This window comes from Esox lucius, chromosome 19 (assembly GCF_011004845.1).
Source record: "Esox lucius isolate fEsoLuc1 chromosome 19, fEsoLuc1.pri, whole genome shotgun sequence".
NCBI lineage: Eukaryota > Metazoa > Chordata > Actinopteri > Esociformes > Esocidae > Esox > Esox lucius.
In genome coordinates, this window is record NC_047587.1 from 20,462,891 (window position 1) to 20,476,759 (window position 13,869).

Consider the following 13,869-nt stretch of genomic DNA (forward strand, 5'->3'; position numbering starts at 1 on the left):
ACCACACCTTACACAACATGACAAGAGTCCAACAGTGCGGGGATAACATTTCATTGTTATTGAATGGAATTGTCATTTCATTGTTATCATTTCCCCTACTGTCACCAGTTCAGCCCTGCAAGCAAAGAACTAAACTCACTGCAGAAGAACTTGACCCCGCAAGAGGACTGCCTGAAAGAGTTCAGGTCATTGAAGAGGTCAACTTTCACCAGAACATTGATCTCTCCTCTGATACCTGAAGGAGAGTACAGAGTAAAACAACAAACGCACCATGTATAGTGTCGTAGATAAGGAATAAAACAACAAACGCACCATGTATAGTGTCGTACATAAGGAATAAAACAACAAATGCACCGTGTATAGTGTCATAGATAAGGAATAAAACAACAAACGCACCGTGTATAGTGTCATAGATAAGGAATAAAACAACAAACGCACCGTGTATAGTGTCATAGATAAGGAATAAAACAACAAACGCACCGTGTATAGTGTCGTAGATAAGGAATAAAACAACAAACGCACCGTGTATAGTGTCGTAGATAAGGAATAAAACAACAAACGCACGTGTATAGTGTCGTAGATAAGGAATAAAACAACAAACGCACCATGTATAGTGTCGTAGATGGGGAATAAAACAACAAACGCACCGTGTATAGTGTCGTAGATAAGGAATAAAACAACAAACGCACCGTGTATAGTGTCGTAGATAAGGAATAAAACAACAAACGCACCGTGTATAGTGTCGTAGATGGGGAATAAAACAACAAACGCACCGTGTATAGTGTCATAGATGGGGAACCATCCACAGATGCGGGTAGCAGCCTCGCTGCACAGCAGAGGGTCGATGTCAATGTATACCTTCCCTATTGCATCATTGGCACTGTAAGTGTCATGGTCCAACACTGTGATCTGTAAAGGCTCATCCTGCAGATCCTCGTCATCAACCTAGAAGGGGTTAAAGGGCATATCATGTCCACCTGGAATCCTATACCTTTCACATATACTTTCTCTAACTCATTTTATTTAGAAATAAATTAATACATAACATCCAGACATTTTACCTCAAATTTAAACCACTCTGAGTTCCACTGTGGGTTGAGAGACTTGGGAAAGACATCCGTTTTGAAAGTGGTATTACCAAACTTGACCTGTAAAACAGGACCAATCAATAACAAAAAAATATGACTGTGACATAATAACACAATATGTTCCAGACTTTTTACTTAGATGAAAATATTTAAAAACCTTTAACGATGATGTCCAACTGGGAAGGGTAAATAACCAGAAAAGTGGGCATTAGCATGTTCAAGAAATTAAGCTAATTACAAGCGTAATGGATGTTACAATAAATAGACAGGTTTTTTGGCAAGAGGAAAGTCTATAAGTGATTGACAGAAGAAATGGTTGGCTAAACACAAATGTTCACTTTTTGTTTGAGTCCTAAGCAGACATTCAAATACTGTCAAATTCTTGATCAAATTAGATTATAACTTATACAGTGAAACTTATTTTAACTCATTAAAAAGCATTTATTTGGGTAGTGGTAATAGAAGAGAAGTAGAGGAAAATTTTGAATTGTACATTTCTGTTAAACTTGTTGTTAGGGTTGAAACTGCAGTTTTGTGTATTCTTTTTTATACAAATATTTTTGATGCAATTCTTCAAACAGCTTTATTGTTATATTACAAGTGTATATGTTTGTTAAATTATTATAACAATTCCAGCAGAGGCAACAAAGCTTTTAGCTAAAATGACCTGGCACTGTGACCATAATGTAGTTTAACCAAGACATGGTACTTTGCCCTGAATGTGGCATGCAGAAGCCTGGTAGTCCTATAGCAGGCTGAGTGAGAAGGGCTGACATGTAGGGAACAGTCGACTTGACCAGATGTTTCCATACAAATCAGGGAAATGTCAGAGGAAAAGTCTCAGTGTTGAGCTGTAAAGAGGGGAAGTAACTGCATTTATATTCTGCTTAAATTAAGATAATTAAAAAAACAACTACATTACCAAAAAAGATGAAACGAGATCTCATTTGTCTCCATGTCAGCGTAGCATCTGTTCCAGCATTAAGGACATCGCTACGTTAAAGTTTATTTCAGTATATTTAATTGGCTGATCATTTCTGATGACCTGGTTAGAGAAATCAGGAAGGATTAGCCAATTACTAACCAGGTCATCAGGAGAGATCAGCCAATGACGTGGGAAGTCCCAGTCTTTGGCTATATTAAAATGCTGGAACATGATTTCTTCCAGTCACGTCCTATAAGATTCTCCATAATTTGTATTTTTAAGTTAGTGTGGCCTACCCCTAACTTTTAGAACTGGCCATATAGGCTTACATACAGTGGGAAGTTATATTAATGAAATGTGTTGCAGTTACAAAAACCGCAGTAGCTCTTAGAATAGCCGCGTTTTTGAAGGGGTGTCAAACACCTTCCATGAAGGGTCTGATGATGCAAGTTTTAGTGTTTTTATTATTATACAATGTGGAAAATAGTAAAGAAAATTATAATAAAGAAATACCCTTGAATGAGTAAGCGCCCAAACTTTTGACAGATTTGACTGATATATGATTTGTTAGACAATAAATATTTAAGTAGGTTATGTCTACTCCTCCCTTCAAATAGGTTAACTTGCCTCTCGTCAAACATAGCTTTAACTGCCCATATTTCTAGAATGCTTGCAGCAAGCACCGTGCCCTGTCTTTCTCACCATGTCTCTTCCAGTCAATTCCTTGCTTACTGACTACTGGTGCCAATTGAACGGCAAAGCAAAGACGATCTATATATACACTATGCTATTCCAGATATACTGCATCTCCACCGTTTCCTCTCCCACATTGATTGAAAGCCAAGTCTAACACCAATTTCCAATGTTATAGCTGCAACTGCAGCTGAGTATGAGTTTTTGGCAGTTCTGAATTAGATCAGGGGTCACACAGACTGCGGTCCAACCGGCCAACAAACTCTGGGTTTGGAGTGTCAAATAAAATACGGTTGCCTTCCATGGACAGAATTAATAGATTGTCCTTGAAAATATAAAGTCTGCACTCCAAAACAAAGTAAAGTAGGGCTGGGTGATAATTCGATGAATTCAGTTAGATTTTTTTAAATAATTCAATGAAAATAAAGTAATCTTTGATATAGCGGTATTGCTAATTTGGCTAATAATTTATTTAGAAAGAATATTTGATTTGGGATGTAGTTATTTTCTTTAATATAATCTTTAATATATTGTGATGTAAGTGTAACTGCTGCTGTAACTAATAAAGTGTAAACAAGTGTAACTGCGTTGCTATGGCAGTGGGTTCGAGCTCCAGTCGAATCCACGGTCACGTATTCATGAATGCCTTATTTATGAACCTATGTATTTATGCATGTCTGGCATATATCTATCCACTTCAAGCTCAACCCTATAAGACATCTGCTCTGCCTGCAGGGAAATGTCCAATAAAAGACATCTCCATCATGGTTAACAACACCGCGTGTCCCCCTCCCAGGGTGCAAATCCTGGACAACACCCTGACGTTCTCCGCAACCACGGCAACTAGCTTCTGCAGGTTCAAGCTCTACAACATTCATAGAGAGCAACCTTACTTCACAAAGGAAGCAGTGCATATACAAATCCAGGTACTTTGTCACCTCACATCTAGACCATTGCAAATCACTGTTGATATTGCTCTCTACTTGTGGCATCAAACCCCTGCAACTATGTTAAACATTCCCATATTCTCCCATGTCACCCCGCTCCTTTCCACACTCCACAGACTTCCTGTTGAAGCAACCATCCACCACAACATCATGGAACTGCCGCTCCCAACTTTCAGATTCAGACCCGACCTCTTCATAGTCCCACAGTTGACAAGGTTAAAAGATTATGCTGACTTCATGTTAGTTTGTATTTTCAGTGTAAAATTCCAGTGCACCATGCTCACCTCTACGAAGGCATCAGTGAGGTCGCTGGCTCTGTCCATGACAGGTAAGTGGCGCCCAGCCACAATCTTAGCTTTCAGCTTCCCGGGCATGATTTAGCTTTATCTTCACCTGCAGATGCTTCAGTTAAAGGTCAATCATAATTTCACTGAACAAAATGCAAACCTACTATCACAGTGCGGTTGTGGTTACTAAGTAGAACTGTTACTAATCTTGTTTAGCTCTGACATGGGCACGTATTTATGTGACATATGTTGGTGACAGTTGACAGATTGAGCAGCCATGAGCCTACCAAGATAGTCTGATTACTTCCATGTTCATTCCAAGTAATCAGCACACATTGCTCGCTCTACATTCAATTTCACCTCTTTAAAAGTACCATTATTGCAATTAATACAGTAGCTACTGTAGGGAAGTTATCTGGTTTAGCTGTTCTAGTCTGTGCAGTGGTACTCGGATTGCCACGGAGTATATCGCTTAACAAATATTGCCTCCTGGCTATTACAAGATAACTAACCTAAATAGCGAACTATCTGGCTAATCATGGACAGCTTTCAACAACAGAAAATACGTTAGCTAACGTTCGCTTTACTGCGTGGCAGTAGACAGAGATTCGTAGCTAGCTAGCTACTAGCTAATTTAGCTGACTACAGGACAGTTAACCGCTTTATTTCTGTGTGGATGGGTCGCCACAAAACATTGAAATGTAATTGTCTTACAAACCGCATTACAGATACAGAAAGCTGTCTAGCCATGCTTATGTTGTCAGACACTTAATTTCCTTACCAGGACTATGTCATACGAGAACGCTGGGTACCCAGCAGATGTCTTCAGCCAGACATTGTTGACAGCCCGCGCGCCTGACCTTCGCCTCTCTCCCAAACATGACAAGGGGGTCTCCTCTCAAACACTGAAGTATAAAAGTCCAGATATGTGCCTAATAGTCACTCTTAAACCACGTCACTTTTGTATTCATAATTAGCTAAATCATAGTATCAAGAAACTGACTGCTAACATAATGTGGCTAGCATCTCTGGCTAACTAAAGCTAAGTATGAAAATGGTAGCGTGAATGAAATGCTACAGTGGCACGTCATCCGGTGAAAAGTAAAGGTGGTCAACACAACAAATCGTGCGCGGGATTTCAAACGTTTTCAATTTGCTTTGTCTTTTGCCATCGCTAATATATATCGTACTGTAAAAGCTAGAGGTGACGTTAGTAGATTACTGTAGTAATATGCAAGTTATGTAATAAATATGAGTTAAATGTACAGGATTGAAAACATCCGACTTGGTAATTTCTCTTACGCTCTTCAAACAGTTCCAGACAGGTATTTTAATCTCTATGCCACATATACATAACTTGCATATCCTTGGAATCTATTTTCTTCACCCTGCCATGGAACTGCCAAGGATACACGCAGGCTGGCCAAGCCCACATTTGTCTCAACACCCGGCCTCAATCATATGACTAGATGATAAAGTCAGTCAGTCACCTGTGCATGATCTACAGTGGCAACACTTGGGTGACAGACATGGTTAGGATGCAGCAGAATAATGGGGTTAGGGAGGACAGACATAGCTAGACAGAAGGTTACTGAATAAATAGAACACATTGTAACATCTGCTGTTGACTAAACATAACATACCCCAATAGGGGCAGACTGGCCATCTGGCATTTCAGGCAAATTGGTCCATTTTTAGACCAGTGGACCATTTTTACTTTGTATTCTTTACCCAAAAAAATCCTTATCTGCAAAGTGTGGGCTAGTGTTTTAGAAATGTCAGAACCAATTTTTAGTCCCAGTCTGTGACTTCGTAGTATAGCCTATATTTACTACCTTTCACTCTCACGCACATATATTCAGGCTGGGGCAGCAGGTGACCTAGACATTAGAGCATCTTACCAGAAAACAAAGTTAGCTTGATCAAAATGCATAGCTGATCAATTGGGGGGGAAAAAATCTGTAACATGTACTTTCAATTGAGAATTACCGATTGTGCTTAATGGACTGATTGATTAACAGACATCCATATGCCATGGGAGGAACGGCATGCATCACATCAGCCAATCCCATTGCTTGGTGTATGTGTGCGCTGGCATGCACACTATATATACCAGCCAATGACAGCAAGTTTGTTTGAAAACCCTCACTCCAAAAGCTTATAACAGCAGTAGTGAAAGCAGGTAGGGAAAATCAGTACATTGTTACTTTTTATTAATCAAAAAGTATTATAAACCAAAATGGATCATTACTATGCTGGCCATTTATAGTACAGATAGGAGGAGAGTTAATTAGATTACATTAGATTCATGTTCATTCATTACTCATAACTTTAGCATGTATGCCACATTGCATCAACTGTAGTTTCTCCTGGATGTCTTTCTCTGATTCATGTCTCTGATACTAAACAGACTGCTTCCCTGAAAGGTTCAACAATGGCTGATGAGTAAGTACTGCTTTCCTGAATTTTGTTACATACCCAGGGTTTATTGAAGTCTAAATAGTGTATTGTTATAAAGACTATTTGAGTGATGTTCATGCACCAACTGTCAGTCTCTCTGTCTTTTTTTCTTTCTTTCTCTCTTGATTTCTCTCCCTCCTTAAACTCTACATGGCCATTGCAGTGATGTAAGTTTTTCACCAACTGTTTTGAAGTAAATCAAAATGTAGATGTTTTGAGAGTGTCTGTACTTGTACCTGTGTATGTGTGTTTTCAGGATGCTCCCAGGCCCATGGCTCCGAAGGGGGATCACAGCAAGGTAAATCTAATGTAACTACTGTACCCCTGTTTCAATGGAAATGTCTTGAATTCCCAGCACAACCCAAAAAGAGCTCCTAGGACACTCAAGTCCTCAGTGTAACTGTTGGCTCTACTCTCATTATGCCTTCTATTTCAAGGAAAAGGTATGATGTGTGGCTAGGACTGTCTGAGGAAGTCCTGCTAACTTTCCTGCCTTTGAACATTCTTAACCAAAGTGTATTCAAATGTTTTGCAGTTCAGTTGTTTTGTTTTACTTTGCTTAACTTTTTATAACTATGAGATAGATCTGTATGGGATAGGCTTATTGCTTGTTTATTCGGATGTCAAATTTGATGAAAACCTACTCCCAAAATGTATAACAGTTCTGAATTTTTGTCCACTTGAAACATTGTGTTGGACTGTAAAACCTAAGGTTACATGTGGTGTGGAGGGGCAGGTATGTTTTTTTTGTGGGGTAAGAATGTGTGGCGTATAGATGAGTGTTGTTGCTAGATAGCAACTTTCTCTTCTCTTAGAGGTATATTTTCATTTACATATGCCAACTGTTTGGGGGAAAAAATCCACAATTAATTTATACAGGTGTGGGCCTGAGAGCACATAACATTACATTTTACTTTCTTTTTTTCTTTATCAGCCCAAGCCCAAGATCCCGGCCTCTCGCAAGCTGTCACTAAAGGTAACCTATGCAAGCCTTGGTCCACCCAAATGAAAACACACCAACACACAACCACTATTCCCTCCAGAGTAATAGAAAAAACGCCCTTTCCGTCCACCACAAGATCCTGATGCTGATGCGTGCAGTGGAAGAGCTGGAGGCTGAGAAGCAAGCAAGAGAAGAGGAGAAGGTTCGTTACCTGAGGGAGCAGCTCCCACCCCTGCAGTTGTCTGGTCTATCCTCAGAGAAGCTGCAGGCAAGTGATAAGATCTACAGCAAATCTGTGAGGTGCATGAAGGAATACAGACTACAGCAGTACTATACTGTTAGAAACCGGGGCAACGTACTGTTTGTTGGTTGTAGAAACTGTGTGAGCAGCTTCATGCCAGGGTTGAGCAAGTGGATGAGGAGCGCTATGACTGTGAAGCCAAAGTCTACAAGAACAGCAAAGAGGTATGAAACCATTTGCACATTCACACCTACTACACAAATCCACACCTATGTGAAAAAACACCCTCAATTGTACTCAATGTAATTGGTGATCCTAAATGTATTAGTTTAATTGCCAGTGTCCATTTACTAATCTCCCCTACCTATACTGCAGATCCATGAGTTGAATTTGAAGGTAATGGACATGGGGGGTAAGTTTAAGAAGCCAGCTCTGAGGAAGGTCAGAGTATCTGCAGAAGAGATGATGAGAGCTCTGTTGGGCACCAAACAAAAAGAACACTTGGACCTCCGATCCAACCTCAAGTCTGTAAAGAAAGAGGACATCAAACAGGAGAAGGTGTGTAGAGAAGAACCAACACAGACTGGTTGACCGACGTACTTTAGAATACAGAAAAAATGGGATCTACCAATGAAACAGATGTTCTGATTCTGACCCACTAGGAATTGTTTTTCTAGTCTGATGTGTTACTGTCTTTCCTTGGTAGGAGAGCAACCTGGAGGTGGGAGACTGGAGGAAGAATGTAGAGGCCATGTCTGGCATGGAGGGAAGGAAGAAGATGTTTGACGCTGGTACTGGCCAATAAGAAGCTTCCTCACCAAAAGGGGGGAGAAAACTATAGAGGGAAGAAAAAGAGACTAGGGAGAAAGAGTGAAGAAAGTGATAGGGACCAGGAGGAAATCTTCTGTGTCTGACTGAAATCAACAGGGTGGTATTTATTCCACAAAGGCTCTAGCAGAACATTTTGTATACAGACGCAAACAGGATGTAACAGAAATTAAGTGTAAGCAATGTGAATATAGTAAATGGCAGTGTGCTGTTGGTGTGAAACGTAATGTAGTTATAAGTTGCAATTGTATTTTAATGTGTATGTAGTATACACATGTTGATAAATGTTTATAGTATCATAGGCACTGTCATTGAAACAAATCTGATATTTTGGTCCAAAATAAGTTATTCACATAAAGTTACCTTTTTGCTTGTCCTTTACATGTGAGCTGTATCATATTTCTGAAAAGGTCAGTTATGATGAAAAAAATAATAATGTGAAGCCCATATTATGCAAACACATTTTAATCAATACTGGGTGTCAATAAAAATAACAAAGTAATGGGATGTGCTTATTGAGTCATGACAGAGGAACACATCACAAGAGTTCTGAGATCTGAAACTTAAAGTATAATGTCAAAACCGTATGTTTGCATTTACATGAACCTTACAGTTCCATATCCACGATTAGAGGTCCTTGTGCTCTTTTGCAATACATCATCATTTAACATCCATTTAGTTTTAACTACGTTTTTCTACAGTAGGAACCGACTGGTTTTCTTTGTTAGTTAGAGGGACAAGGAATGTTAGTATAATATACAGTGAGGGAAAATGTATTTGATCCCCTGCTGATTTTGTATGTTTGACGGAATCTAAAACAAAAATCCAGAAAATCACACTGTATGATTTTTAAATATTTGTAAGTGGGAAAACCTGCAATATCGACAGTGTATTAAATACTTGTTCTCCCCACTGTATCTATTTCCCCGTTTACATGGAGACTGATAAGGTACAAGAGATGACCATCCTGGGACATTGCTTCATAACATATGTTACCCAAAGGTCAGTTGTTAGATGGTGGGAATCAGCAGAGAGAAACTAACACTGACGAGAGCTGTGATCGTAACATCTGGAGATATGTGCTCTAACTGCAGAATGAACATTGAATAAGCCTCTATACCTGATTCTATACCTGAAAAATGTATGCCAACTTTGAATTTGTTGGCAGCAACACATTTCAAAAAAGCTGGGACAGGGGCAACAAAAGACTGAAAAAGTTGTGTAACGCAAAAAAAAAAAACCTGGTGGAACACCTCACAACTAATTAAAATAACTGCCAACCAGTCAGTAACATATTCAATTTGGAGAAATCTCTGTATGCAAGGGACAAGGAAGAAAACCAATATTGGATGGCTGTGATCTTCGAGCCCTCGACGGCTTTGCATTAAAAACAGATACGATTCTGTAGCGGAAATCACTGCATTGCCTCAGGAACACTTCCCGAAAGCATTGTCTGTGAACACAATACATTGATGGAACCACAAATACAAGTTTAAACTCTGCCACTCATAGAAGAAACCATACATGAACAAGATCCAGAAACATTGCTGCCTTCTCTGGACCTGAGCACATTTAAATTGGACTGAGGCAAAGTGGAAAACTGTCCTGTGGTCTGACAAATCAATGGACGGTCTGGGAATCATGGACGCCTGGTCCTCTGGGCTAAAGAGGAGAGGGACCATCCAGCTTATTATCACCGCACAGTCCAAAAGCTAGCATCCGTGATGGTATGAGGGTGCATTACTGCACATAGGTGACTTGCACAACGGTGAATGCAACATTAATCAATCAATCAAATTTATTTATAAAGCCCTTTTACAACAGCAGTTGTCACAAAGTGCTTTTACAAAAACACCTGGCCTTAATGCTGAACAATATATGCAGATTTTGGAGCAACATATGCTGCCATCCAGACAATGTCTTTTTCAGGGAAGGCCTTGCTTATTTCAGCAAGACAATGACAAACCACATTCTGTATGTATTACAACAGCATGGCTCCATAGTAAGAGTCCGGGTGCTAAAACTGGCCTGCCTCCAATCCAGACCTGTCACCCATTAAAACATTTAGTGCATTATGAAAGTCAAATACAATACAATACAATACATGTTTTGCATCTCACGAGACAACAAAACAACGTATGCTACAATACCAATTTTTCTGACAGTATCAATAAAAATTGGACACAGTAAGAAAGTTACTATGCATGTAGTACCATGCAGGTAGCTGACAACATATGAGTATGTGGAGTGGGGTGACCTCCAGACAGCCTGACGACAGAGAGGCAGCGATTTAACTTCTGACCCAGGTTATACATAGCCCCTGTTCCTTCCCATGAATACTTAACATTCTGACAATAAACACATCATTTCCAAATAAGTCACGCTCACACCTCCAAATGTCCTTGGAGCAAAAGGTGGAGGTTGATGGGAGGGATGGAATCATAAACACCTCAAGCATGCAAAATCAAGCCACCAAGCAGAACACAGGTGTGCACACGTGGGTGAATGTGTGCATGCACGTTTGAGCGCATGTCATTTCCAAAAACCAACATAAGGAACCAAACAATGGCCAGGGGTTTGCATCCCAGACTGATGAGGCCTGTGGGTCAAACATATGGTAGCGCAAATTGGTTCAGTGTGTTAGAAATCAGCCGTTTCGTATATTGGTTAAAAATAATGATTGCTTACCGGGTCGTCAAGGGAGAGTAATTAAATTATTTATTGCAGCATTTGATAGAGTCTGTAACATCCTGAACACTGGCCTATGTCATCTCACTCAATCTTACAAACTCATCTCAAATCAATCTGAAAGAAACTTGTGCTGTCCTCTACTTTATAGACACATCCTAACCTGGAATACACAGTACTGGTAAGCCCGTTGGTTAATTACTGTCACACTTTGACTGAAAGTGTATGGATAAACAGATGGTCTGTTGTAAACTAAACATAACATATACTTCAACACTCCCCCCATCAAACATTTACATAAAAACATTACATGTTTGATAAAACATTAAAAGTATGAGTCAAGTACAATTCTGAATGAAAAGAAAAGACCTATACACTTATGTAACAAATTACTAAGACAAAACAACAAGAGGTGACCAATGAGGTCTTTTTGTTCCTCAAACGAATGTAAACAAGACACACCCCACTCTGACACATAACTCAATGTATGAGTCATTAACCCCTCCCCCACCTCAGATTATAACGGTCGAGAAACATTTTGACATCAACAGTCTACTAGAAGTGTTAACGGTGTTCAGCAGATAATCAGACCCAGCATAACATCATGATTAAACGTTCCCCCAAAGTCCAATGAATAATCAAAACCCTCACTTGTCTGTATCATGCATGTACCATGCAACAATATCATACAGAAGACTTGTGCATATCCTGTTGTACCTGTGAAAGATTCTACCTTTAAATAGGGAAAAATTCTACCTTTAATAGGGAAAAATTATACCTTTAATAGGGAAGGATTCATTATACAAACATACCATGATTGCCATCATAATGAAGATCATTAAGCATCATCACAAAACACATTAAAGTCCAATACTGGGATTTTCCACCTGTCTTGCGAGAAACAAACCTTATTACATATGAAATCACAATATCAGTTCATTTAGGAAAATCTTAGATTGTAAGGAATTAAGTTAGTTTCCAATTTAGTGTCCTGTAGTTCTTGTCTTCAGTCTTCTCTGTCTTGTATCAGTGATGTAAAGCTATTGCAGTCAGTGTGATGTGGACCCAGCAAATTGCCTGGTTGTCCTAACAAGTCAGTGTAGGTGTGTAGTGGAATAGTGAGTTTCCAACAATCACTAATTCAAGATTAACACCACAATAGTGTCTTCCACTGTGTTTGGACCATGTGACCTGTCCCGTCAACTGGCCAGTGGGACTCTGACCTGGAGTATGTGGAGTCCTTCAGGTGGATTTTCCTCTTATCTCGCTGTTGATGATTCATCTAGAAATGGAGTGTGAAGCCAAGTGAACTGAACCTGGCATTGTTCTGCCATGTGAGTGGTCAGGAAGATTCGAAACAGCTTCATCCAGCATGGTTGTAGAAATTCCTCTAGAACATGTCGTGGAACTCACACTCACTTGTCTGTATCCAGTCAGTAACGTGATGTATCATCAGAAAAGGGGTTGTGATGTCCCGATCAATCGATAGTATAACTACAAAACAACGATTAGTCTGGTTCAACAGTCCAAACAGTTCTGTCAACTCCTAACAATGAAGACAATAGATCAGTCCTGAAAACCTGTGTATCCCAGAAGTTCCATCATTAGAGTGAAGCTTACACCCAATTTAGGCAAGTTTCTTTAACAGTCTATATCAAATTTCATTTGTAATATTACTTTAAAAGCTCACTAATATAACCCTAAATGCCAAGTCTAATGGCTATATCACACTGTTATAGGAAAAAAGTTGAAGTGACCTGTGGTGAAAATTTCCGGTGGAAATTATAAAGGCTTACCCAACATTGGATCTATAAATTACAAATATGTCTGGTGTTGGCCCTTGCGGCAATATTAAACCATTCCACACTACTGTGGGATTTGTAGTTATTTTAGGAAGCGAAGTCATAACCCAACTATTTAGTAGCATAAACACCATTAGAACTTTTCACTGCAAAAATCTGGACCAGTAAACATTTCTGAGTTTTAACATAGTAGTTTCATGCAAAATGAAAAGGATAGTTTTCCCTCCCAGACTGTAAAAGGTCATATTCATCGTCATTATTTACCAATTCTTCCTACAGCCTCTGACCTCACCTGTTTTTGTGACTTTCCCCACATCAGCTAGGGCCCTGGACCTACTCATAATATGCACACCAATCCATACCCCATTTTTCTTGATGTCATTATTGTAAGCATTTTATTTAAATTATAATATTAACTGATATAGTAATACTACTAATACTAGGAATTAGCATTAATCTTAGAGATATCCAGACAGCAGTGCGTCTGGTGACCAAGTCCATCAGCTCCAAATAAACTGCTTTAAAGTCATCTTCTTTACGACAAAAAAAAATATAAAAAAAAATAAAATAAAAGCAACAATATCATTGGGCAAATATATCCATGGATGTTAGAAACCCGAAACTAGCTAACTTTTGTTGGCGCTGCTATGTTCGTTTATGCGAATCAACCAAAGAGTATGTTTCGCGCAGGTACTCAATCCCGAAAAATAACATCTCCGTTGACAGTCGCTCATTAATTATTCTGTAATCTCAATTACCTAGCTACTACATTTTTCCTTTGAAAATACAATGTCTTTCAAACGGAGACAGCTCACAAATGAAGATTTCCTTGAGTAGTTTTTTAATTCTGATAATGAGTCAGAATATCAGAGTGAGGCGTCAGACTCTGACAGTGACGAGGAGCTACCCGCTAACCTTGTGGCTATGGAGAACTCTGAACCTGTGGACCCTGAGGTAACCACCCAAA

At 39.3% G+C, this 13,869-nt stretch overlaps 2 protein-coding genes across 4 annotated transcripts in view; one reads left to right on the forward strand and one right to left on the reverse strand.

The window, feature by feature from the left end:
- c2cd5 (C2 calcium dependent domain containing 5) overlaps positions 1 to 5,060 on the reverse strand; it is a 32,409-nt gene extending 27,349 nt beyond the window's left edge. The window contains 5 exon segments of the mRNA XM_029114940.2: positions 140 to 235; positions 774 to 945; positions 1,062 to 1,148; positions 3,938 to 4,046; positions 4,722 to 5,060. Of these exon segments, the coding sequence (XP_028970773.2) occupies positions 140 to 235; positions 774 to 945; positions 1,062 to 1,148; positions 3,938 to 4,027 (445 nt within the window). The 5' untranslated portion in view covers positions 4,028 to 4,046; positions 4,722 to 5,060.
- tnni1c (troponin I, skeletal, slow c) lies at positions 3,944 to 8,885 on the forward strand. 3 transcript variants are annotated; one of them, XM_010890435.4, is made up of 9 exons: positions 3,944 to 3,981; positions 6,351 to 6,385; positions 6,469 to 6,472; positions 6,657 to 6,698; positions 7,335 to 7,376; positions 7,480 to 7,611; positions 7,719 to 7,808; positions 7,960 to 8,142; positions 8,291 to 8,885. In XM_010890435.4, the coding sequence occupies exons 2-9, from the start codon at positions 6,375 to 6,377 to the stop codon at positions 8,387 to 8,389; spliced, it is 603 nt and encodes a 200-aa protein (XP_010888737.1). In that variant the 5' UTR covers positions 3,944 to 3,981; positions 6,351 to 6,374; the 3' UTR covers positions 8,390 to 8,885. The 3 variants fall into 3 exon arrangements, with proteins under 3 accessions (XP_010888737.1, XP_010888735.1, XP_010888738.1); XM_010890433.4 differs by lacking the exon at positions 3,944 to 3,981 and adding an exon at positions 5,979 to 6,122; XM_010890436.4 differs by lacking the exon at positions 3,944 to 3,981 and adding an exon at positions 5,979 to 6,122 and having other exon boundaries at positions 6,367 to 6,385.
- The last annotated feature ends 4,984 nt before the right edge of the window (positions 8,886 to 13,869 follow it).

Excerpts from the sequence above, each read along its gene's own strand:
- tnni1c (XM_010890435.4), top strand. Across the intron at positions 6,699-7,334 it reads CGAAGGGGGATCACAGCAAG|CCCAAGCCCAAGATCCCGGC; the intron begins GTAAATCTAATG and ends TTTCTTTATCAG. Across the intron at positions 7,612-7,718 it reads TATCCTCAGAGAAGCTGCAG|AAACTGTGTGAGCAGCTTCA; the intron begins GCAAGTGATAAG and ends TGTTGGTTGTAG.